The sequence below is a fragment of the Taeniopygia guttata genome, chromosome 1A (assembly GCF_048771995.1).
Source record: "Taeniopygia guttata chromosome 1A, bTaeGut7.mat, whole genome shotgun sequence".
Lineage (NCBI taxonomy): Eukaryota > Metazoa > Chordata > Aves > Passeriformes > Estrildidae > Taeniopygia > Taeniopygia guttata.
This window is the reverse complement of record NC_133025.1, coordinates 45,683,242-45,708,093: the sequence shown is the minus strand read 5'-3', so window position 1 is coordinate 45,708,093 and position 24,852 is coordinate 45,683,242. Positions and strand designations below refer to the sequence as shown.

The 24,852-nt window shown below is 38.7% G+C and overlaps 1 protein-coding gene and 1 long non-coding RNA gene across 2 annotated transcripts in view; one reads left to right on the top strand and one right to left on the bottom strand.

Annotated features, from left to right (window-relative positions):
• The first annotated feature begins 868 nt into the window (after window positions 1-868).
• LOC140682195 (uncharacterized) lies at window positions 869-10,065 on the top strand. Its single transcript, XR_012053503.1, has 3 exons — window positions 869-2,172; window positions 3,710-3,779; window positions 8,295-10,065. It is a non-coding gene; the product is annotated as an uncharacterized lncRNA (long non-coding RNA).
• Window positions 7,535-24,852, bottom strand: part of SLC17A8 (solute carrier family 17 member 8) — a 30,847-nt gene continuing 13,529 nt past the window's right edge. Inside the window, exons 3-12 of the mRNA XM_002190327.6 lie at window positions 23,865-23,983; window positions 20,372-20,486; window positions 19,814-19,901; window positions 17,908-17,994; window positions 16,857-16,996; window positions 15,242-15,391; window positions 12,622-12,754; window positions 11,233-11,343; window positions 9,771-9,898; window positions 7,535-9,133 (exon numbers count right to left, since the gene is read on the bottom strand). Of these exons, the coding sequence (XP_002190363.3) occupies window positions 8,795-9,133; window positions 9,771-9,898; window positions 11,233-11,343; window positions 12,622-12,754; window positions 15,242-15,391; window positions 16,857-16,996; window positions 17,908-17,994; window positions 19,814-19,901; window positions 20,372-20,486; window positions 23,865-23,983 (1,410 nt within the window). The 3' untranslated portion in view covers window positions 7,535-8,794. The remainder of the gene's footprint in view (window positions 9,134-9,770; window positions 9,899-11,232; window positions 11,344-12,621; window positions 12,755-15,241; window positions 15,392-16,856; window positions 16,997-17,907; window positions 17,995-19,813; window positions 19,902-20,371; window positions 20,487-23,864; window positions 23,984-24,852) is intronic.

The window sequence follows — 24,852 nt, the reverse complement described above, 5'->3', positions numbered from 1 at the left end:
AATTTCTTACAACTCAGAGAACTGGGATTTTTTTCTTCATACTTTCTAAATATCTTTTTAAACTGGCAGAATTGATATCCATCTTATCCGTTTAATCATTGACTTGTTGCTTAACTTGTCTTGTTACCTAGGCCTTTTAAAGTCAACAGATAATAATATGAAATAAACAAAACCTTTGTCACTTATTCCTACACCAAGCTTTATGTAACTCCCCTAAATATGAGTTGCAATAGAAACCTTTGAACACCATGCCAGTAAAAGGGACTGTATTGCAAAGAAGCTGATAAAATCTTGTTTGGAATACCATCAATTTATTCCAGGAATTGACTATAATTAATCAGATATTTTAGGCTTCTTGAATGTAATAAATGTGTCTTCTGTTAATATACTGTTCCTTGCTTCTTCAGGTGGAAAATCTTGATCCATAATTGCCTGGATACAGTTTTTTGAGATTACCAGTAAAAGCAGGCAGAGACACATGATTTCTCTAATCACAATGTTAGCCAGCAGGTGCTAAAATGAAATGAGACCTTGACTGCCTTTACACCTGACCTTGGATTATTTCAAGGCAATAAGTGAGGTATGGAAAAGCACTCTTTTCCTGTACCTATGCTTGATCACTCCACTTAATTTCACAATTCAGTAGTTTTTAGCAATCTACTTCCCACTTCAGAGTTTTAGAAATTAATAAAAAATTTGGTGTGTCTCCATTATTTGCCTTTAGATGGTGGACCATAACTCTGCATACTTCAGCATGTTGAAGACTTGTTTGGAAGCATATCATGGCCCATGGCCCTGGAGAGAAGAGTGGTCCAGAAGAGTTGGTCATCATTCAAAAATCACCTCCTCCAAGTTAAAGAGCAGTCCATCTTTAAAGCATGAATCAAGCAAAGTCATCAGGTGGCCCACATGGATGAACAAGGAGTTTCTAACTAAAATCAAACATAGAAAAGCAGCATAGAAGCAGTTTTACATGATCCAGGAGGAATACAGAGCACGCAGAGATAGTGTTAGCAAAGTTAAAGGCCACACCATTGCATATGGAAAGAAATGTGCAGGGCGACAAAAAAGGCTTTTACAGGTGTATAAGCAGCAGAAGGAAAATTAAGGAAAATTTGGGTTTGCTGCTGAATGGGATGGGGGACTACCTGACAAACATAGAGAAAACCAAGATATTCAATGCTGCCTTTGCCTCAGTCTTCACTGATAAGAGCGGCAACCAGGAATTCCAGGTACCTGAAACCTGTACAAAAGTCCAAGAAAGTCTTGCACCCTCTGGAGTAGAATCAGTTTAAGGAGCATGACCACACAGACTGGACATGCATAGGTCTATGGGTTCTGATGGAATGTACTAAGAGTGTTGAAAGAGCTTCTGATGCCACTGTAAGGCCACTTTCAATTGCCTTTGGAGGGCTATAACTACTGGGAGAGATTACTGATGATTGGGAAAAAAAATCAAACATAACTATGGTCTTTAAGAAGGAGGGAAAGAACCTGATAGCCTTCTATGACAAGAAGACAGGCTCAGTGAACAAGGGCAGAGTTTGAACTTAGCTGTGATTGGTGCAGCTCCTCATGCTGCCATTCAGAGGGATCTTGACAGGTTGTAGAAATGGCCTGACAGGTATCCTACAAACTTCAACAAATTTCCAGTACTGCAGCTGGGGAGGAATAGCCCCATGGAGTAGTCAAATTGACCTGGGCATCTTTCACTAAGACACTAGCTACAGAAACATATCTCTCCAAAGAAAATATAGTGTCACTAAATTAATTAAAATGTTCTGCCACAATCTGGGGAGAACACCAGGTATGAAAACTCAAACTCTACTCAAGTTTGGTGAACTTCAGTTGCTCGTTCTTAGATATTTCATAGTTTTTTTGGGGAAGCACTAATGAAAATATTACCGGAGGAAATGCTTTGCTTTCTAGTAGTGTTTGTACCAGGCATTCCTGATGAGGAAATCTGGATGTGTGATGTGTTGGGCTGGAAGCTTTGCTGACCTCCAGCTCTTGCAGTAATTCACTGGCTCAAGAAAACATCTTGTGATATTTTTTTCAAACTAATATTTGTCTGTGTCCTCTGAAACCAATTCCAGCCATTGACACAAGCAGAGAACAACCTGTTAGCAAACTTCTCCTACATGCTTTTTTGAAGAGGCATATCTTTTTGAGGTAAGTCTTTCCAAATAACTGGCATGAGTCAGCACAATCTCTTCTCTGAAAGACATAAAATTGCCCAAGAATCATAGAATAGTTTGGGTTGGAATAGACCTTTAAAAGGTAATCTAAATCTACCCCTGCTGCTCCGAGCAGGGACATATTCAACTAGACCAGGTCTCTCAGAGCCCATTCCACCCTGACCTGGAATGTTTCTTGGGCTGGGACACCTACCACCACTCTGGGGAAAAAGGAGGGGGCAAGAGGGGTGCATGGACCAAAGGTACAGCTCAAAGGCAGTGAAGAAGGGTCAGACTGGGAGCACTGATGTATAACGAGCTCCAGGCTTGGGATACATCTTGGGAGAGAGAAGGAATTAGCTCAGGGGTATTCCTTGTCTCAGGTAAACACAACAGCAGAAGATGCCAGTTGACAAGGGGCATTTTAAGCTGCTCACAATTTTCCATTAAATTGGAATAGAGGTGGTTCCTTGGGAATAGTAAGGCTGTGGATGAGGAATGCAGAAAAATTCTTAGAAACACCAGATGTTTGTCATGGTCTGACAGTTCCTGTACCCAGGCAGCCAACAAGGGCAGGAGACAGGGATCCTGACTGCAGCTCCCCTCCCAGCTTTGTCAGCAACTTTGCCCTTCAGCCCCGTACAAGTGTGACAGTTTGCTGTGTGCTCTGGCAGAGCAGAGGGAGCAGGACAGGCCAGTATGGCCTTGACCTTTGGCCAGCCAGGGTAACATTGCAGCTGCCCACCAAGGACCAACAGTTCCAGCCTCTGCTGCCAGGAACCTTAGCACAGAATTTGCCTCTTCCTAGAAAGATAAAGATAAAAATAAAATAAAGAATATGCTAAAAAGTAAGCCCTTGCTAATTTTGACTTTGGCCCTGGTGTCTAGTGTACCATTCCATCAGTTAGCAAGGGTCAAGGGAGGCCATGAAAACAAGAAAATACAAGGTAAAGATAGGGGTCTGGTGTGACTGCAACATTTTTCTTCACTCCACAAACATTTTAACAAGTAAACTTGCAGCCAGCATGGGGCACTGGGAAATGGGAAGTGAACAGTGCAGGACAGACATTACATTCCCTTGCTGAGGGAAAGCCTACCTGCTGGGGTTACTCCGAGTTGCCCATGTCTGCCCCACAGAACAGCATTATTCCACAGAAGTAACACTACATCCATTCACACTGATTGTCCTTCGCTTGTTTGTTCTTAATGTAAATCTCTTTCACATCTAAATTCAAGTTTCATGTTAGTGCTATCATTTCCCCTTGCCCAACATAAATCAGCAAGGGCCCATAAGCCACTTCCAGCCTCCTGCAGATTTGTACCAGTACAAACTACACAACTGATCATTGCCAAGGGAAAAATGGGGTCTCAGGACTTGCAGACATTTTTCTTTTGCTTGCACACCAGAGAACGAGCAGGGAACAAGCAGACGGAATCAAAGTCCCCTCCCTAGAAGAAGAGAAAGTCCCATTTTTCTTATCTTCACCATATCAGCAAGTTTCTCCCAGTAATTCCCCTTCTGTTCATTACAGTTATTCCCACCCAAGAGAAAGCACCTGGCATGTTGCTTCTGGTGATGACTACCAGCTCCAGAAACCAGAGGTATCTTTATTGGGGGTACTCAGATACTTCCTGTTTTATAAACGTCATTGTCTTCCTGGTTAGTGCTTCAAAAATTTGTCAGACATCTCTGGGCAACCAAAACTCTGAGCCAGTGGAGATGTATTTTTCATGAGTTCCAGTGTTTTCCTGACACATATTTAACAAAACAGACAGCTCAAAGGAGTTCTGAATTTGCCATGCAGACAGAACTAAGTCTAAAACAAGGAGTGAAATAGTTGTCAAAAATTTGTACAGCAAGTGTCTGAGCACTGATTTTATTGAGCAGATAAATATGGTTATACATAAACAAATTTAGTCTGTTAGCTACTGCAGACATCCAATACAGTAATTAAATTGAGGGGCAGTACACAACAACGTTGGATGGAGACAACAAAATAAACAGGTCAAGTCTTTATTGTGATCAAGACTTAAATACCCAAATATTCAGTGTTGGAAAAAATGTGTTGGCTGTTATTTTGCTATAGATAGTTCAGCATGAAGAAGTACAATCTTACTAAGTTTCTTACATAAATTTCCTTCCTTATTTATGTAACTTTACATGTAGAAGAGATATAAAAATGATAAACAATCTAAACACAAAACCAAAAAAGTTGAGATAAAAAAGGGACAATTTTTTCTGTCACAGCTAAACACTGTTATCAAATGGAAGTTGAGAAATAACTGATACCAGTATTTAAGTAGTTGAATGCATTTTTACTAGGAAGCCTGTCTTCTGCATGGACATTTAGAGCTGCAATAGTTTTAGTCATGCTACCTTTCCAGCAATATTATCTAATCCAATATAAGCATTTGGAAGATATAAGAATGAGGAGTTTTTAATCTCTCAATTTATTCCTGATTTCATGAGATTTAAGCTTCGCCATGGGACCTGAGTGAATTCCCTGGACCCTAGGATGATGTAGAATATTAAATCTTGGCACATCCTGTATGTTTTTAACTCAAAAATCTAGAGGACTCCCAAGTTCTGTTTCCAGGATTTGAAAATTCATTTCTTATCCATCTCAGCCTTCTGTCTGCATGGCTTTGTGGTGGCAATTTGCTTTCTCTTTTTCTCTATTCCCCTTTCTACTCTTTAAATCACAAGAAATACTCCTCTTTCTTAAAATACAAATAATTAAATAGCAGCCTAAAATTAAGATCTTCAATGGAAAATAAAGAGAAAAGTAACATAACAAATCTGGTGTTTTACAAAATTTACCTTAAAATAATGACTAAGCTTACAGATCTCTGTAATTGTCAAAAGAAGTCAGTTGGAAACATACGTGTGAAGCTTTAACACATTTTGCATGACCTTGAGTTAATTTTTACCTACCTGCTTTCAGTTAATTATGTTGCACATGAGACTCCTCCTGGCACTTTGTCAACATCTGGATGCCCTTATTATGTATTTCACCCCAGAGTCTGCACATTCTTTTGGACTAAGTGATTATTTCCCTGGAGATGTTCCTACTCAGATGAATTTTTCATAATTTCTGTCATTACTTTGTCCTTTCTCACTACAAGAAGCATTTTGTTTTACTATTACAAAAATATAAGAGGAGTATTAATTATCATTAAATGTCTACTGGTAGTGCCTAAAAAATATAAGCTGTCAAAGAAATAAAAGCTACAGCTTTCTGTGTTAAGAAAGATCAGTAGATAACAACACTTAACAACATATTCCTGGGACCGTATTGCTTTTTTTCTCCTCAGACTTGAATTCATTCCTGTGGACTATTCTACCATTTCAACCTACGGAGAACTGAACCTTCCTCTGGCTTAATTAAAATCTTTATTCCAGTGTAAAGCAAATTTTGCTTCCTTCTGCAATCAGAAAGCCATTTCCAAATCAAACTCTGACTTGTTATGAGCACAGTCATATATGAAAATATGCAAAAGTTACTTTGAACATGGGGACAGAAAAATATTCAAACAATGCTATAAATGAAGTGTAATCTAGCTACTATTTATCCATAGAAAATAGCATTTGAATTATTCACATTCACTGCCATTTGAGACATGACTTTTTAGAAGTTTGAGTGAGATATGCCAGTTTCTCTGATTGTTTAAATGTTCCAAATTCTGACATATTTTAAGAAGTCATTTTGTAGGAAAAAACATCCTTAGTGAGCATATTTCCTTAGACTCCACGAGAAAATTCCTTTGGAGCATGTTGCAGATAGAAGCATCCAGCAAAACTGGAGCTACAAAGTCCATTTGTTCTCAATAGATTGTCTTTATTCTTTGTCATATATGATTGTGGAAGCCACTGTGTAAATCAAAAAGTTGATTAAGTACAGAGATTTCCAGGAGAAAAACCTAGTTTCCAACCAGTGCTGATGTTTACACTTCATGCAATGCACCTGAAATATTTAAACAAATGAAAAGGAAAGGGAGAAAACCCAAACATCTCACTGTAAGTGCCTGGCAAAGCACTGTGGCTTGTATGTAATTTCAGCTGGTAAGAGTTGATGTATTAGGTTAGTAAACAGGTAAATTTAGACAACTAAGAAAGGGGGTTTTTAAATGCAAAAGTTTGTCCAGATGTTTTTAAGCCACTTCTTTCAATGTATTAAATAATGCTCAAATATCCACTGAAGTCAAACTTCCACAGAACTAAATCAGTGCAGCCTGTTTGTGGATACAAAACGATCCTGCTAAACTGAGCTGTGGCTTGTCACTTGTGGCAGCTGTGATGCATCTGCAACAGGAAGAAAACAGCAGCTACACTCACCACAGAGGCAGCCAAGCTCTCATGGGCCAGCTGGCCATTTCCCAAACTGTTGGGATGTTTGTAGTTCTTTGCAATAACAACAGCATTCACTCCCTTTGTTTTCCTCTTAACGGGAAAGTTACCCTTCATCATTACTGGAAAAATGATGCTGCTTCTAAACAAATGTTAGTGTTTCTAGAGTAATACATTGTCCGGTCTTCTCTTTTCTCCCTCAGATTATAGTTACACAGATTCTTATATTGAATCCTTTCATAATATGGCTTTCCCTCTTAGAGTTCCTGTAGCAACTATATGAATGTTACATTATTGGAGAGGAAAGAAGAATCTGTTTGCTTTGCGCATATGCAAAACGGTGGACCTTTCTTTTGTAAATTGTGGTGAACGTTGAAAAATAGTTTGACAGCAGCTGGTCCTGCTGTTGTGATAGACTAATGAGAATATTTGACGTAAGTTCCTGCCAATTAAATTCCCAAAAGCTGACTATCACCTGAAAGAAATAAGATGTTTTCTTATACCTGTTCTAAATATCAGTAGTGAAATAAGAAAATCTAGTCTTAAATGAGATTTTGAATTTTAAAAGACATTATTTTCTGACTTAACAGCATAAAGACAAGGGGGTTTTTTTGAGACGCTTATTAATAAATTGGGTTTTCTTTTAAAGCAGGATTGAGCTGTAACATAAAACTACCCCTTTCCAATTATCTGTTCATATCAAAAGTCTTCACTCTAGTCAAATTTGGCACTTTCCTTCTTACTGATATACAGTTGCAGATTGGATTTTGCTGAGTAGAAGAGACACAAGAGACGAGAACAGAGAATTAGCTAACTTCCCAATATAACTTTTTGTAGGGAAGATAAATAATCCATGGATTCAAATGAATGTACAAGTGTAATTGCATTTTAATAAAATAGCAAAATGCATGTGAAATGTTCAAATCTTGTGTGCATCACAGTCGCTGCACGCAATACATGAGAGCAATAATACTAAAACATCACAATGAACAGCATAGGCTAGACAAGATAGCTTTCACTTGAATTTAATGAGGCAGTAGTCATGAGAGACAAATTAAATCACTTACTGAAATTATCCATTCTGAAAAGAGTATCAATGCCACAATGAGTCTCTGAGTTGCAGCTAACTGAGATGATACAGCATGCTCCACTGTTTGATTCTAAAAATGGTAGAAAAAGGCTAAAGCCACTTTATACTGTCAAATGTATACCAATGGCAGAGGATAATTACTTTTATACATAGGTACCCTGTTAACTCTCAAGTGGTACAGTTCATTCATAGCAAGAACAAGACTGAGGCATTGAAAAGTTACAGATCCAGAACTAAATATTCCTGTAAGTAAGTTCATTCACCTAAACAAGGACTGTTGGTGTTGAGAGCAGGAACGCTATCAGTATAATACTAGACAAATATATTCAAATTACTTCATAATAATGAATAGAGTGAGAATCCTAATCAAAACAGGGCTAAGATTTCCTTTCTTAAGGATAATATTGCATCACTAACGATGATTTTGTATTCAAAATTATTTCATGCCAGCACAAAATCTTTTGAGGGGGAGAAATTTTACAAGTATCCATTTTATGGTCTTATCCATACTCTGTGGGGTGTGCATATAAAGGTAGCTGCCAATCAGTTTGTAGGAACTGTTGAAGCAATCCTGTGCCACCTCTGCCACATATTCCTCTTCCCCTTATTGTATGACTATTAGTAATTAATTACAGCCTACTGTCATAAATCTGCTTTTCCCTCTGCTCTAATCTTTCAGCATGAACTTCTGATTTGACATGGATTAAGCAGATCAAATGCCACCCTACAGGAATCCTAAAAAGGCAAAGCAGGACTGCTCACTACAGACTGTGACACCACTGGAGACCCAGGGATTACACAGATCACCGTGGATCCACCATCTGGTATCACTTGTCCTTTCTCCATTCAGATGACGTGATGAGGGAACTCCTTGCTCCTGCAGTAAGGTCTACAGCTTGCATCAAGCAGGAGCCCTGCCAGGGTTTGTCATCTAACCAGCAGAGAAGCTCTCCCAAGGTCATATAATGGCTGGGAGAGGATTTAGGATCACTTATCCCAGTCCTGTTGTTGTTAGCCTTCTTACACACCACTGGGAGGGAACTATCACCCCTCAAATCTAGCCAAGCAGCCAGATGATATGTAATTGAATAAGACAATAAATGTGAATACCAGATGATTTGGGGCAGCTAGGCAGGAGTCATGGGAGTAGCTGCTATATAAATCTTACAGTTTCAAGTCTTAAGACAAATCTTGAAAATTTCCATTTTCATAATGGTAAGAAGTCTGTTCCTCCATGTCTTGAGTTACTTGCTTTTGCTTTCTCCATTCCCTTCTCTGTACTTCACTATTTTGACTGGTAGCACCATACGTTTTCTTTGGACTTACAAAAGTTTCATTGTTCATCTCTGTTTCCTCGGCCAGTTCATCCTGATCAATTATGCCACATTTCTCTTCACAGAGGTTTTCGGGGTCAGCCCATTCCTGCTTCTCCCCAGAAGCAAAGATAGCGTAGAATATCACACCACTGTAATGCACCAGGGCTGCAATCAGAAAGACGTTCTGCCATTCTTCACGGGTCTGAAAGAATGGTGCAGGTCTCATTAAGTTTCCAGTAACAAGAAATATCACTTTCCAAATTATGCAATGAATTAGCACATAATGAGGAATGACTGTGATCACTGATTCCTGATGCTGAAGACAAAATAACTTACGAAAACCACTGCAAAGATTTTTTTTTTAACTATATATACCAATAGCAAATATAATAAAACTTAGGTTTCTTTGTTGGTTTTTTTTTTTCCTCACAGTAAAGTTTTACTCTTGCATGTGAAGTATTTGTGGAGTTGGAAATGCAGGGATTTCTCTAACGACTACATTAATATTATTGTAGATCAATGTTTGCTTAGAAACTCTACCATGGAGGTATGGATGCATTGCAATGGAATTTTCCAAGCCCAATAAGCATTGTACAGTTGTTTGGAGATACTGCAGAGACTCAGGCTCAGGTGGTATTAAATAATATCTAGCCTACACAGATATTTAGTTATAATAGCTGAGAATTAGGCCAAGGTGGTATTTAAAAAGTGAATGCTTAAGACAAACAAAAAGCAGCTGCAGAGACCAGTGATAGAATGGCATTCCCAGGAATCTTTGAAATGTCTTAAATTTGTTGCATTACCTAAGCCTTTTCCTAGAAAACATGGAGAAATGTTACCTTATGTTTTGTCATTGCACCAACAATGAGTGGGCACACCATTCCCGATAGCGTCCCCACACCGTTGGAGATCCCCATCAGAATGCTGGCATAACGAGGGGCTATGTCCAGGTGATTCACATTGAAGCCTACATAAAATGAGAGAAACAGACAGCTGTACAGCGTTGCACTACCAGCAACAGGGCTTTCTACAGCCATTCTGGCTGAAGAAGACTGAAAAGGTTAGCAACCTCCCTACTGCACCTCTGAAGAGTATGTTGTATAGAAAATAAAGTTTCGTTTGGCTTTGTTCAAAGTGTCTGTACTTTCCATTTTCTCATACCAGAACAGCGAGCTTGCAAATATTGGTAATTAAGGAATCAATGCCTCAAATAAGTGAAATGTCTTCTATATTTTTATTTTATATGTATTAATTAAATTCTTTCTGTGTTTTAACCACATGAGTGGTTTAACAGCAGTTTTAAAACATGATAAAAAAATATAATATAAACCAGTAAGAAAAACAATTATCCTTACTGTTGTGTGTCTTCTGGGCACTTATTTTATTAAATAAAAACAAATACTAAATATCAGCTCAGATAATTATCATTCCTTAGGTAATGAAAATTGGTCATATTAACTATGGTTGATCACAAGAAGTGACAATTAATTCCAAGTGTATGGTAATAAATAGGGTAAGGAATAGACTCCTGGGAAAATCCTGCAATAAAAGTTGATCAATAGAAATGGCCAGCTATGCAAGGACCTCGTAACTGAGCAGCAAAACCACTTCCCGTCAGCAGAAACCTGAAATAACTAAAGACCAGCTGTTACTTTGCTGGTCAATTTTGTTCAGTAGATCCATGTTCTTGGCCATCTTCTTGGAAGATCTTCAATCTTAAGAAAATCTTTAATCTTCATAGCAAAGGAGTTTTTTTCAGTGATGCTGGTACTGATGGTGCCACAAAGCAGCTTGAGACTAGAAAACATGGCTGACACTCATAAAATGTTAGAAACAGCTTCTGGACAAGGGCTGGATGTACGATGCAACAGAGGGAGGGCTGACAAAGAAAGCAGAAATTGGGTGCCAAGGGTTGGGGACAGGATTGCAACTGACAGCCTTTGTGCAACTATTCACTGCAGAGTAATCTCTCTCTCCCTCTCTGTCTTTCCTTTTAGGCATACAGTTAAATAGGATGAAAAGGTGACTGACTGTAAAATTATATTAGAAAAAAAACAGCATAAAGCTGATGCAAATTGGAATCAATAAAGAGCAAATTCTTTTCAAAGCTTCAGCTATTTTGTGCAACATGTTTCATAGATACTGAAGTAAATTAGTTATGATATAGGAAGAAATAATGAACACCCCATAAGTTGCCACATTAAGAGCAAACAAAATAATAAAAATTATGACAGTAAAAACAGTGAGGATAATAACATCCGTTTTATCAGGAATAAAAGCAAGAATAAGATTAATTCTTACCTGAAATTGCAAAGCCGCTGAAGCCTACTGCTAACACCAGAAAGGAAATAGCCACACCTTTTGTGTGAGAATAACCAACCACCAAAAGTAAGGTTGCTTCCATCCCAAAGCCTTCCAATGAAACACATAAGAATGAATTATATGTAAATTTCTAGTTGCCATGAAAATACTAATAAGCACTACCCAGAGTAGCAGCTTAAAATGAGAGAAAATTATCTTTTATATTTTAGCTATTCTTGAACACATTTGGGAGCTTTGTGCATTTGCAGAAATACTTGTGTATTTATTGTTTAAGAATATATTCTTTATTTCTCCTCATTCACTGCTGTATACATGACCCGAACATCTGGTGAAGTTAATTCACTGTATTCACTGAGAAATACAGGAAGACAATTGAGAAAATGAGTATGTGCAAAGGGCAGAAAAATTCACAAGCCCACAAACATTTGAGTGAAAGACGAAAAACATTTGCCTTTAATTTCTCATGGTTGTAGTGGTACAAGATGTTCTTGGTAAATGGAACAAAAGAGTGTTTTACACACAACTGTGCGACCAACAAAACAGGACATCCCTGAGCATCACAGGGAACTTCCAATCTCTGCCATTACTGGAAATTAGTATTTTCTAATATGCAAGATTACAATCCTTCTGTTTTGTTTTGTTTTAATGACACTATTAATATGCCCTGAAAATACAATTAATTTAACCATCCTTTCTAAAGATGATGCATAGCCAAGTTATGTGGTATCACTGGCTGCAGGCATCTCTATCTCTAGGATCCTATGCCATCTATAAATAATGCAAGCCAGCAATTGGCAGTGGGCAACTAATGACTCCAAAGACTGCCTGGCTTGAAATATTTTCTTTAATTCAATATCAACCCTATATGTCACTGATTTTTCAGTTCAGTGACTGAATAGGAAACAAATTATTTTGTGCTGAGTTAATATTTTCCCGTTCATCCTTCATTTTTTACCCCCACCCTAAACCTTTCAGCCTTAACTTGCCAGTGGGCTCTTCTGGGAGTATCAAATGGGAACATGGCCAGTTACTTCAAGAATGTATCCACTGGGAAAGGGTGTCTCCAGCACCTTGGTACAGGGTTAACTTTGTCTGTATGAGTTGCAGGATGAGGTCTATTTGATCATACTATGCCCATTCAATTATTAACCAGACTTCTTGTCTCCTCCCTTTTTTAAAGCATGCTCATATGAGTAAGGATTTATGTCATGAGGCATCAGCTCTCCACTTAATGCTTCAGGTTAACCAGCTATAAACGCAATCTTGAATAAATTGTCTCTTGTCACAATTAAACATGGATGAAACTATGATACTTGCATTGATTGCAGCACACAATTGAAATGTCATATTTTCAGAATACAATAGTACCTCCACAGTTCATGACCTTCCTTACAGTGGTAGTAGTTAAGATCTTCCTGCTCCGTAAGAAGTCAGCTAGTTGCCCTCCAATGGGCACAATGATTGTCATGACCATGTGAGGAACTGCTGACAAAAGGCCAACCTGCAGTTAGAAAAATGTGAGCTTTACTGTCATTTCTCCTTCAAGATTTAGGGGCAAGAGAACAGGAACCATAATGTTACTTCACCTCTTTCCCCCTGAATCACTTTATCTGATTACAGCAGATGCTCAAAACTGGGTGAGGAAGAAAGATCTTGTGGCCCAGGAGGAGAAGTCAGAGCCTAAGTGAGAATCTCACCTTAGAAACGCCATGCAATATACTGTTCATATTAAATTCTATCGTAGACATCACAAAGCCCTGTCATATGTGTCCTGATACTGGAGTGCTCTATCTTGGTTTTCAACTGCATTTATATATTTTTGTTATTCATGTTCTCAAGGACCTCCTTCCTGAACAACAAATCAATCCCTGTTACCTGCCTCTGTGTAAAGGAAGGAAGCACCTGCACATTGCATAGGGACCATACAGCATAAACCTGACATCATGAAATAATTTTACAAATAACTAAATAATCATACATGTAAAAACATGGATTTATATTTATTCTTGTGGGATTACAGACTACAAACTGATGTTCATCCTCTTTTCATTTTCACAGAATCCAAGAATCCCATAATGGTTGAGGTTGGAAGGAGCCTCCTTCTGCTCAAGCTGGACTGCCTAGAGGACATTGCCCAGAAATATGTCCAGACGGCTTCTGAGTATCTCCAGGAGATTCCACATTCATTCTGGGGAACCTGTTGCAGTGTGCAGTCATCCTCTTAGTAAAAAAGTGTTTCCTCATGTTCAGAAGGAACCTCCCATGTTCCAGTTTGTGCCCTACTGAGCAGAAAGGTCAGCTAAAAGCACTATTGAAAAGACCCTGTTTTTGTCTTCTTTACACTCTCCCTTCAGATATTTGTACACATGGATGAGAACCTTGCTGAGCCTTCTCTTCTCCAGGTTAAACAGTCCCAGCTCTCTCAGTCTTTTCTCATAGGGAAAATATTTCCACTTCGTCATGGCACTTCATTGGACTCTCTCCAGTACGTGCACATCCCTCTTGTACTGTGGAGCCTGGAACTGGACACAGTACTTCAGGTGTGCCCTCACCACTGCTGCATAGAGGGGAAAGATCACCTCCTTCTCCCTGGTGGCCTTTGCATGGTGCAGCCCAGGATACCATTATTCTTTACTGCAAGGACACACTGCTGGCTCACGTCCAGCCTGGTGTTCAGCAGGACTCCCAGGTCCTTTTCTGCTAAACTGGTTTCCAGCCAGGCAGATCCCAGCATGTACTGGTGCACGGGCTTGTTCCTCCCCAGGTGCAGGACTTTACACTTTCCCTTACTGGGCTCCATGAGGCTTCTGTCAGCCTCCTTCACCAGCCTGCCGTGGCTCCTCTGTACAGCAGCACAGCCCTGCAGTGTAGCAGCCACTGCCCCTACTTTTGTGTCATCTGCAAACCTGCCGAGGGCACACACTGCTGCCCTCATTAATGAAGATGTCAAATAGGATCAGACTCAGTACAACCCCTGTGACAGAGTTTTAGTGATCAGCATGTCATCTTCTAGAAGCTTTTCTTGGAAGCAGTAGTTTAGTGAGAAGTTTGTGTTCACTTTCAGAGGCATGCAACCTCGTTACATTGACAGTTGGTTTTACACTGGTTTTAAATTAGTGACATTCACAGAGACGCAACTCTAGCATTAATGTAAAGCAGCTCAGAATAAATAGATGTACTTTTTCTTAATATCCCTCTTCTTCACCTCCATGTTGTACTTGGCCAGTTAGACTGCCATAGATACCATGCCACAACCATTGCTTCTCTTGCAGAATCTGGGCACACAGTGCTCCCAGAACAGATAAATATCTTCTTTGCTATCAGTCTTAGACTTGCTTGAAAATAATTACCACATAGTATGTATGTATGCTAAATGAGAGTTTTAAAACTTCTCTAAAACAATTATTATGTATTCCTCATTCATGCTCTGAAGAGGAAGTGTAAAAATTCTGATTTTAATGAAATGGGGGTGACATGGAATACAAACCTATAAAGAATTTGATCTTCATTGTCAATGAAAAGTCACAAAAATCAAGAAGAGGATAAAAATTACCTGGTTAAATGCTGAACAGTCAACATTAAACAAAATGTACATTTCTATTTACTTACTTAGAGGTTTTTCATTATATATGAGGGCTCTTAATCAATTATTTCCCAAAATAACTTCTCAATTCTTTAATTTTTCTAAAAATTTGATGCTCACATACTTTTACTTCTATCAGGTCAGCAGAAATATGTCATCCCAAATACTGGGAATAATCTACTGTAATGATTCCAGGATTATCTGGATCTCCTCAAATAACTAAACCATAGCACTAAGTGTCATGCCCAGTTATTTCTTTAACATCTCCAGGTATGATGTTCACCTCCTCTCTGGGCAGACCATTCCAATATTTAATCACCCTTTCAGTGAAGAAATTCTTCCTGATGTTCAACTGAACCTCTCCTGCTGTATCTCCTAGGTCACTGCTTATTCTCAGACATTTACCTTGCTTATTGCAAATCCAAAGACTTCTTCAAAGTAAGCAGGCTGACTTATAAGGAGCAAATAGAAGGTCCAGCTTCTGCAGAAGTTTGCCACAATGATTGCATAAACTGGCATTGAAGTGAAAAATCTCCTCCAGGGAGTACTAAATTTCTAGGGGGAAAACACACAAAATTGGGTAGATAGAGGCAAAACAAAGAACCAGTATATTTAATTATCAAGCCTATTAGGTACATTGCATACAACTTACATCACAGATCACTTAAAATGCAAGTGAAATACTGGCAAAAAAGAGGTAGACAAATTTTCTTAGAACAGTTGGTATTCTTAAGGTGGATACTGCACTAATATTGCCCTGCTCACTGAAATTACATGAGGTCTTCTGGAATCCTGCTAGTGGGATAACAAGATTAGTTAAAGAATCAGAGAAAACTAGAGAAAACCTTGTCCCATTCCCTGCTTTTTGGCATGATGCAGTTTGAGACCTTCTGCTGAACGGAGTGGGAAAAAAGGGTTGTCCAAGCTAAGACACATGCAGTAGTGCAGCAACAAGCAACTACCTGCTTCAACCTAATTATTTAATTCAGAAAAAAAAAGGCCTGTGGTACAGAATTGAATTTCTGTAACTTGATTTTTTGGCATTTTCAATTAGTATTGTGCTCCAATACTCCATACAGCAGGAAACACACTTCAGAGACCTATTGATTTTTAACAGAATTCCAATCAGAAGCTAAAATCTGTAGCTATGGCAATACACATTGATATTCTCCTTTTTTTTTTTGAAAAAAAAAACCCATACATTTGCGGTTGTGCATGCATCCATGAAGTTGGTGTCAGTTTCCTCTGCAGTAAAACCATCTTACTGCAAGGAAAATCCATGACCTGGAACAAGTGTGTTTGTGTCTCCAGCTAAGACTTGGTCAGCCAAATTTCAGATGCATGCCCAAAAAGACAGACTTGTATTTTACACTCCTAGCACAGCTGTTATCCAAAACATACAGAGGAATAAAATGGAGTTACTTTGTTCCAGAATGTTCAAAACGGAAAGCTCAGAATGAACAAAAAACACCTTTATTTTTCACTACTGTCAAAAAAAGTTGTCTAAGGGAATGGAGGGAAGTTTGATGGGAAAATAGGTTTTAACTCAAAGTTTCCAGGATCTTCTCAGAGAGAGGATGAGAAGCCTCAAAGAACCTGAGCTGCTGTGAGAGTGAGCAGGGCAGAAACCCAGTCCTTAAGCTATTAGATTTTCAGTCATCCTTAATAGGAGTTCAAAAGGCAGCTGGATAATTCAGTATCTGCAGTCGGATTCTTATTTAGCTAAATCCATGAATATTTTTCAGAACAGGTATGACAGTTACTCAAGAGCAGGAGACCAGAATGTGTGGTTCCCCCTCCCAACCCATCCCTTCCCTCCCTAGGTCAGAGAAGCACCATAAACTAGGAGTTTAAACAGCAGTACGTTTTCCTGTGCTCATCTGGTCCAGCTGCAAGAGCCTGATTCTGTAATTTTCTTGAAAAGAAAAGCCCCTGTTTCTGCTAACAGTATCCATCCAGTCATATGCTCATCTGCAAAGTGCTTACAAATGACAATAAAGAAAGCCTTTTTTTTACTTACACTTGCATTAGCTAGGCTGGCTCCTTCTCCTATACTTGTTTCTATATATATCTTTTCTTCATTGGTTATTGTTGGATGCGCAGCAGGGCTCTCATAGGCATGAAGCAGCCAAAACACATACCAAACAATCCCAAACATTCCTGAAGAGGCAGGAAAAGCAACTTGTTTTCAAAGTCAATAAAGCTACACTTCAGTATCTGCAAGCCTTGATTTTTTGTTTCAAGTGCCAGTTAAACAAAACCTGCAAAGAAATTATGCCCAGGGAAGTAACAAAATATGGCAACTAACTCTGTGTATATTGTATGCCTGCTTGCAAAGCATTTGAGTGTTTTGTCACTTTTATTACGTTATGTATGGGGCAAAGAAAAGGCAGAAAGAAAAATCTTTTTAGAACCTAGGGGAAAAAAAAAAGGAGGCAGGCCATAAAGTGGTGGCATGAAGGGACTTCACTGTAAGACGGCAATGGCAAATCTTGTGCTGTGTCCTGTATTTCTAGGGAAGACAGAGAAAACCTACTTTAACTGGACTGCTGACGTGCAAAGCTGGTGCAGCCACCTCTGCCATACACTGTGAGGGGAAGAATGAGGTACACAGATCAGCCACAAGGCCATACCTATGGGACCACTTTGTAAAGTGGCACTGCTTTATTAAAGATGGACAGCATGGGGAAGATTTCTCAGGGCAGAAGTTTTCAGGTCCATTTGGCTCCTTGTCAGCAGCATTTGCTGTAACTTTTGCTGTTAGTGTGCACTCTGGGGCAGGTCCTACACAAGTGTTCGTGCTGCAGAGGAACCTTTGCAACTGCATCCAATCCTGTCACTGGGTGACCATGGGCTGCAGCCTGGCCATCACAATTTTACAGCCTTTTGTAACAGATGATTATGAAATGAAAGCTCTCAGAATCTGCAATAAGTAAGGAATAAATTGGAGTATCTGTTTGCAACTTCTTCATTCATCAAAACAACTTTGATCCATCCTTGTTAGACAGGTTTTAGTAAACAACTGGCAGTACTGATCTAGTGGCAGATGTCCTTCATGTTAAGCAACTCACCATAAATATAAAAGACTGATGACCATCCTATGTACTGTACCAGCACACCTGCCAGGGGCATGGCCACCACCGCACCTGCGTAAGACCCTGAGGAGAAAACAGATCAGTAAAACATGTCAGCTGTGGTAAGTGTGCCCAGCTTTCAGAGCAGCTGATCCAGACAGGTGTTCAGGTGAGCAGAAAAGGAGGGATGTGTTTGATTGACTTTTTATGAACTAGGAGAATGGGATGAAAGCTGCAAAATTTTGTCTGGGGTGACAGAAAGCACTGACCTCTCATGCATCACCAGTCTTACTTTGCAAAGTTGTGCCCTGTATGGAAATTTGCAAATCCAAGACTGATGACAGATGACTACAGAGGCACACGCCATATGTGTGCTCTTGAGTGGGAAATCCTGCCTGGCACTGTGGTGTGTGAGGTGAGTTTTGGAGAAGATAATGGACCAAGTTTCAGAAGCTTCACGGAGGAATCCTGATATGTTGGGAGGCTTTTTTCATGGCTCTAGACCCATGATCGCACAAGCACTGGTAGCAGAGAGGGTGTTCAAACCAACCCTGAGTCTGTGTAACCATGCTTAATTCATATCAGCAACATAAACAGCTGGAATAAATAGCCAAATGTTGACAGGGGATAAAAGAGGATAAAAATTGTTCTGTGCCAAGGTTTCTGATTGGGAAATACGTATTACCAGTGAAATATATTTCTAAGTGTTTCGTGGGAAAAGATGAGTATTTAAGTGCAATCTAGATAATAGCTTTCAGTGCAAGACAGTGCCAATGGCTTTACATGTTGCTCTGAATTATTCTAGGAAATTAGATACTTGTGGTTTTGAGAGTAGTACATGTTTTGTTAATAAACATTTTTTAATGCTCTACTCATTAGCAAATACTTCCCTGCAATGAAAAAATTTCCCTCATCTTCAAGTAATTCATTTTTCCTACAGCTTTCCTACAGAAAAGCCCTAGGCCAGAATGTAGATAAAAACCCCAGGAACTTACTTAACCTGGATTTTCCTAATTTTTCCATTGCTCCTATGCACCTTTCAAGTGCAAGTATCAGTGGTCTGTAGCCACTAAAATGGGTGTCAAGCTGAAGGATGGATCCTTCTCTAGAGATCCCATGCTAGGAATTTCAAGGAGGGAACACTGAGAGTGGAGAGGCTTTTCTTTGGGTCTTTTGTTCTGCAGGAAGTGAAAACACCTAATTAAAACCTGAAGCCATATGTAGAAAAACCAAAATTCCCATAATATACAAACATGGGGTTTTTCCACTTGCTTCACTCTTCCTTTTATTCTTTTTCTTGTTTTTTATTGCTGTATTTTCCCCAGCCATACAACTCTACTGCTGATGGACAGAATTTTTTTTCCTGTGACTTTTACATTTTCACTGAACATTTTCTCCTACAGACATTCATCTTCAGCTGTCAGCACTGGAAAGGAACACAGAGAAGAGAGCAAAGTATATGTCTGATCATAACTCAAAAGAGAATGAAGCAGGACAGCTGCTGGCAAGAAGCTACATCACCTCCACTGCAGTATATTGAGCAAGCAGCCTAAAGTACTGAAATCTTTTTTGGATAATTTTAAAATGTGTACTTGTTTAGGAGAACCCATTGAGTATGCATAATAAATGGAATCCCTAAGGATTATGCAAATAAGAAATACAATATAATTTCTCTCATGTGAACCTCTAGACCCATTTTAGTTTATTATGAGAGCCATTTTGAGTGTTGGCTTTAAATGATAAAATGATGGCATATTAAACAAAAGAGGACTCACAAGCTCCTAAGCTTAGGGTACAAGGTGCAAGGCAGAGGGTCTGTGCAGCTCCTTGAAATAATAAAATTAATAAAATAAATCTAATAAGGATACATGCTTACATAAACCATATAAGCCCATCAACTCACCACAGAATGAAGTGGTAGCCAACCTGCTTCTCTCCAGCGGTGGGGCCCACTTACTCCACATCCCGTGGCAGGCTGGGTATGTGACACCCTGGCAGACATTTCACACATCACATGATTTGCTTTCACTGAATTCCACTTGAAGTAGTTGCTGATGCTATTCCTACTGCCTAGGTGTTTGTCACCATGGAATGATATAGGAAGGGTAAGGTAAGTCTGGAAGAGCTCGATTGTTTGAGTATGAAGATGTCACACTAATCTGAATTACCTATTACCTGAATAGTAATATGTTCTGAGGTAAAAGCACTGTTTAGCATATGCAGTTGATGGCACGAGAAAACTAAAATAACCCAAACTGCAGCACCAGAAACATATATTTTTCCTTACTTTAAGTAAACTTAGAAACATGTTAGTATAATGAAGAATTATAAATTCAAAATGAGCAGCAAGTAAAACTGTATATTGATCAGAAACCCTGATCGAAAGAGATCTTACCCTTTCTAGAACCAAATCTCAAAATCAAATCCAGTTTGAAAGGACCAAAATCATGTGTGCTCCTACCTCCACCAAACCTTGAAGAATTCTTACAAACATCACACAGCCATAATGCACTCTTGCTGCAGAAGGGATGATCATGTTCAGTGTAGATGTTAGAAAGATAGCTGCACCAAATACCCTATGGAGCAAAGTAGCATGAAAGGGAATACAATTATTGTCTATGGTTCAGAAGTGTTTTCATGTTCGACTTTGTAAATATTTATAAACTTATTTTAAAATACACTGTTACTATTATTTTTTTCTTTCAGTAAGTATTTAAATTGTTTGCATTTCAGTCTCTGAAAATTTGTTCACAGGAAATATATGTGACTTCATTTTTTGTGTGTGGTCTTATTCACAGTAGGATTAATGGTTGTGTTATAGCATGAAAAATTTACAATCAGAGAACTACACTGTTTTATATAAATTCTCTACACCTCTTGATAAAAGCAACAATCCATGCCTAGAGAGCTTATTATCTGAGTCACAAGAAAGCACTAAACAGATGAGCACAAAAGCAAAGAAGCTGAGCAGGCTTCTATATAAATGAATTCCTTTGACACTTCTCTAAGTGACAAAGGAACTGATTTATATAGAAAACAGTCTGAAAATATGAATTAGAATACAAAGCCTACAGTCATATCTTGACATTTAGGAGACTGCTTTAAAAGCCAAGTAAACATCTAACTGAGAAATAAGTATTATCTCGCTGTTGTGATCCCTGAAGAAAAGTCTTCTGCCTTTCGCTTTCTTACCACTAATAGAAGCATCAGGTCTGTTACCATAACACTATTGACTCAGGGAACTACAGCAAATCATGTGAATTAATAACCATGTGAAAGAAAAAACTGTAACAAAGAGAACATGTTCAATTATCCAAACAGCTATCGCTAAAGACTGAGTTTACAATCTCTGCTACTTCTTTTAATGCCAACTCTTAATATGCCTAGGTTGTAAATGAATTATTTATACTGAGTTAGATCCAGTCACTCTTCTGCTACTATTTAAAGGGTTGAGCATTGTTTCCACAGAGACAGCATCTTTTCATCAATTCATTGCCATTTATCCCAAAGAAGTTCGTCTCCACTTTGACAAGAAATATTCCAGGGTTTTCAATTCATTCACATATTCTTCTGTCCTTACTACCACAATTCCTGGGCAGCTGCCACTTTTGGATCAAGACAGACTTCTTCAGCTACAGACTACTCTGCCCGGCAGGATGCTCTTACTGAAAACTGATATCAAGAGGTGCCTCATGTTTCATTCATCCACCAAGCAATTCTGAAATCACATTTGGATGTGTGTTTGAGGATAAGCAGCAAGTTAAAGGGATGGTGTCAATAAATGGTTAATTAACTTTTTGGTGGAATGCAGATCTACATCAATTTGGGTGAATGTATTGAGTAAATTATGTAGTGTTAGAGTGGTTTGGTGCAAACCCATAAAGCACTCAATATTTTCAGCCATTATGAGATCTATTTGAATCCCTCACTATTATAGATAGTTATGTGCATTAGAGAAGTGCCTGGGATGGATCATCCATACGTATGTTCAAGGTTGCACAGTTTAAACAAGTGGCAAAGGAATCTTTACATAAATCTGTAAGGTCACTATTAGCATAGAATCTCATTTCCGGAATGCAGCTGGGACAAAAGAAAGTTTTTCCTCTTTCTAGGGCTGGTAGGTTCATTGGCCACAGAACCCCTGCATTCCTGCCTTGTGTCTTAGCAAATAACCCCTTTGAAACTGAAACTTGGCACCACTGGTGAACTTACTTAAGCTGAAATTGGTTGGGTAAACAAGGAATAAAGGCAAAACATGGACTTAGTGAATCCTATTACTGCAAATAGAAATTCTCTTTGAGCTCAGCTCTTGAGCTATTTTTGCTCCTCAGCAAATTTTTCTCCTAAACCCAGTTATGATGGGCAAATTCATAAGTAATGTTGTAGTATAGTATTAGATTGAGTTGGAAACTCTCACAGGGATAAATGCAGAGCTTTCTGTACTTGTGCACAGCCTGTACTTAAGGAAACACTCTGCTGAGAGAACACATCAAGTAATAGTGTAAATGTGGTTCTTTTACTGTTTGCAAGTAAATTAAGGAAACAAAAGCTAAACTAATAATATGCAGAATTATTCAGCCAACAGTGTGCACATCTGTGTTTTGGAGCCCTTCTGCTGCAAAAGCTGGTGGCAGGACTAGAAAGGTTGGAGAAGTGATTAAGCCTTGCTAATTTGCTTGGCTTACTCAGCAGGAAACATATTGTGGAAAATATTCTGCCTAGGCACTGTTATGTGGTAAAGAAATGAATTATTAGGGATGAGAACAGTGCTGAAGAAGCAGTGCAACCCAAACTTAGAGTAACTTTTGGTTATGGACACAAGGGAGTGGGACTGAACAGTCTGGGCAATTATATGGGATGACTCTGTTCTGGAGAAATTTCCACAAGCACATATGGGTGGGAAGAACATCCAGGCAATCTTGTAACCCCTTCAGCTCTTTGCAGAATGCAGAAAGCAAAGTACTTTGAATTGGGCCAAAGTACAACATAAAACTGGTCTTAAAGATCCTTTCCAATTCTGACACTATTTGTAGATAAGTCACATCTTGTTTGCAGAGAATGAAGTTAGTACCAGCCATCTTTTTTTTTATTTTAATCTAAAGATCCCAAGTACCCTTAATATGCACATCTCATCAGCTCATTCACAACCAGCTGTCTTCAGACAACTCCCTCTCTCTTGTGATAATATTCAAAGTTCTGAAGACCTTTTGAAGTAAACTCCAAAATCAAAGTTAACATTGACAAAATTAGCTAGTTTTTATTATTCACATTTTCAAAAGCAGTTGATTTTAAAAAAATTAATAAAAATTGGCTGACAAACACATTGATCATCAAAAAGCAAAACCACCGTACAGATTCTCAGACTTCACCAAGCAGAAATCAGAAGGCTCTATTAGAAGTTCTATGCAATCTTAATTAAAGTCAGTACTGTATCCAGCCTTGGCAAGGATATTTGTGTGCATGAAGATAGACTGGTGACTTCATATCATAAATAGTTCTGTAATTCCTTTATTCCCAGCTTCAGTCCACAGGAACTGTGGACTGTTAAAGAAGACCAAAGGAAGACCAAACACTTCTGGAAAGCTATTGTTTGGTGTTAAGTTGAGGTAAAAAGCACTAAGGCAACTTCTTAAAGACAAATGTTTTAACCATTGTTGGAAGCATTATGTGTGATTTTTCTTGAACTCTCCAGAAAGCTTTGTTTAGAGAAGAAATGTGTAAATATTCGAGATGAACAAGTCAAATTGAAAAAATCAGCAACAGACCCATAATGGAAGTCTTTTCCTCTGAAAGAATTTTTGATTAATTATTACTAATGATTAATTATTATGAATAATAATTATTGATAAATACTGAATTTTCAGCTTCAGATGTGCATTTCTGAAACACTAATTTGCAGTGTAAAGCAGTGGTGAGTCTCTAAAGCTTAATTCATTTGCTTGTTGTTTTCTTACCTGTTAGCAGCCAATTTGTTTGAGATGAACCCTCCTGGAATTTGTGTCACAATGTAACCCCAGAAAAAAGAGCCATGAATGAGTCCTACAGTCTCTGGATCCCAGTTGAATTGGGCTGTCTGTAAAGGAAATGGGACACATGCTGCAAGATAAAGCATAGTCATTGTAAGACAACTATTGCTTAGAAGTCACATAGAAGTCACTCTGTGCTCCAAATCAAGCCCCTTTACTGAGCTGGATACGCAGGATTGCTGAGCTTTAAAGCCCCCAGTTAAGGCAAAAGGATGTTCAGTTTCCTGTGAGATTACTGCTTTTGCTCTTAGGAGTGGGAAAGGTTTCAGCTGTAAAGTAGTTAATGCTGGACCTTCAACTTTGCCACTTGTCACTGCTTCCCCCTGGGCTCCTTAAACTTGAAGCCTTTGCTTTCAAGACTGCTCAGAGTTATAAGAAGGACCTGATACCTTTCAATGGACATATCCATTTTCCCAAGATTATCAAGGTTGCTTAAGTCATTTGAGTTAATTTGCTTCACGGTCAGATTTGTTCATGGTTCTCCCTGTCAGGGCCCAGCTGATCATCCACTGTCAGCATTAAATGGCATGGAGCAGAAAAGAGTGGGGGGCAAGGAGAACATCTGAAGACAGAGCAATCTGAAAATAAAACTAGGTAACACTACCAGGGACTAATTTATCTTTTGTTAGAAGTGATGCCAGTGTAGCCAGTTGTCACTAAAATACCACAGAGAACTAGCAACTGTAGTGATAAGCATTAACATCTCTTTTTTCGATATTACTTTCTGCATGTTAAAAGAAAAACAGGTTGTCACACTACACTGATTTTTTGCTCACGAAGAGCAAACTGAAAAACAGCTCATTGTTTGACCTAGAGCCAGATGGTATTAATTAGCCAGACATGTTTACAGAAGGCAAAAGGGTTTCTCTCCCCAACAATACGCATTTTAATGTGTCCCACTTTCCTGTGCTGAAGC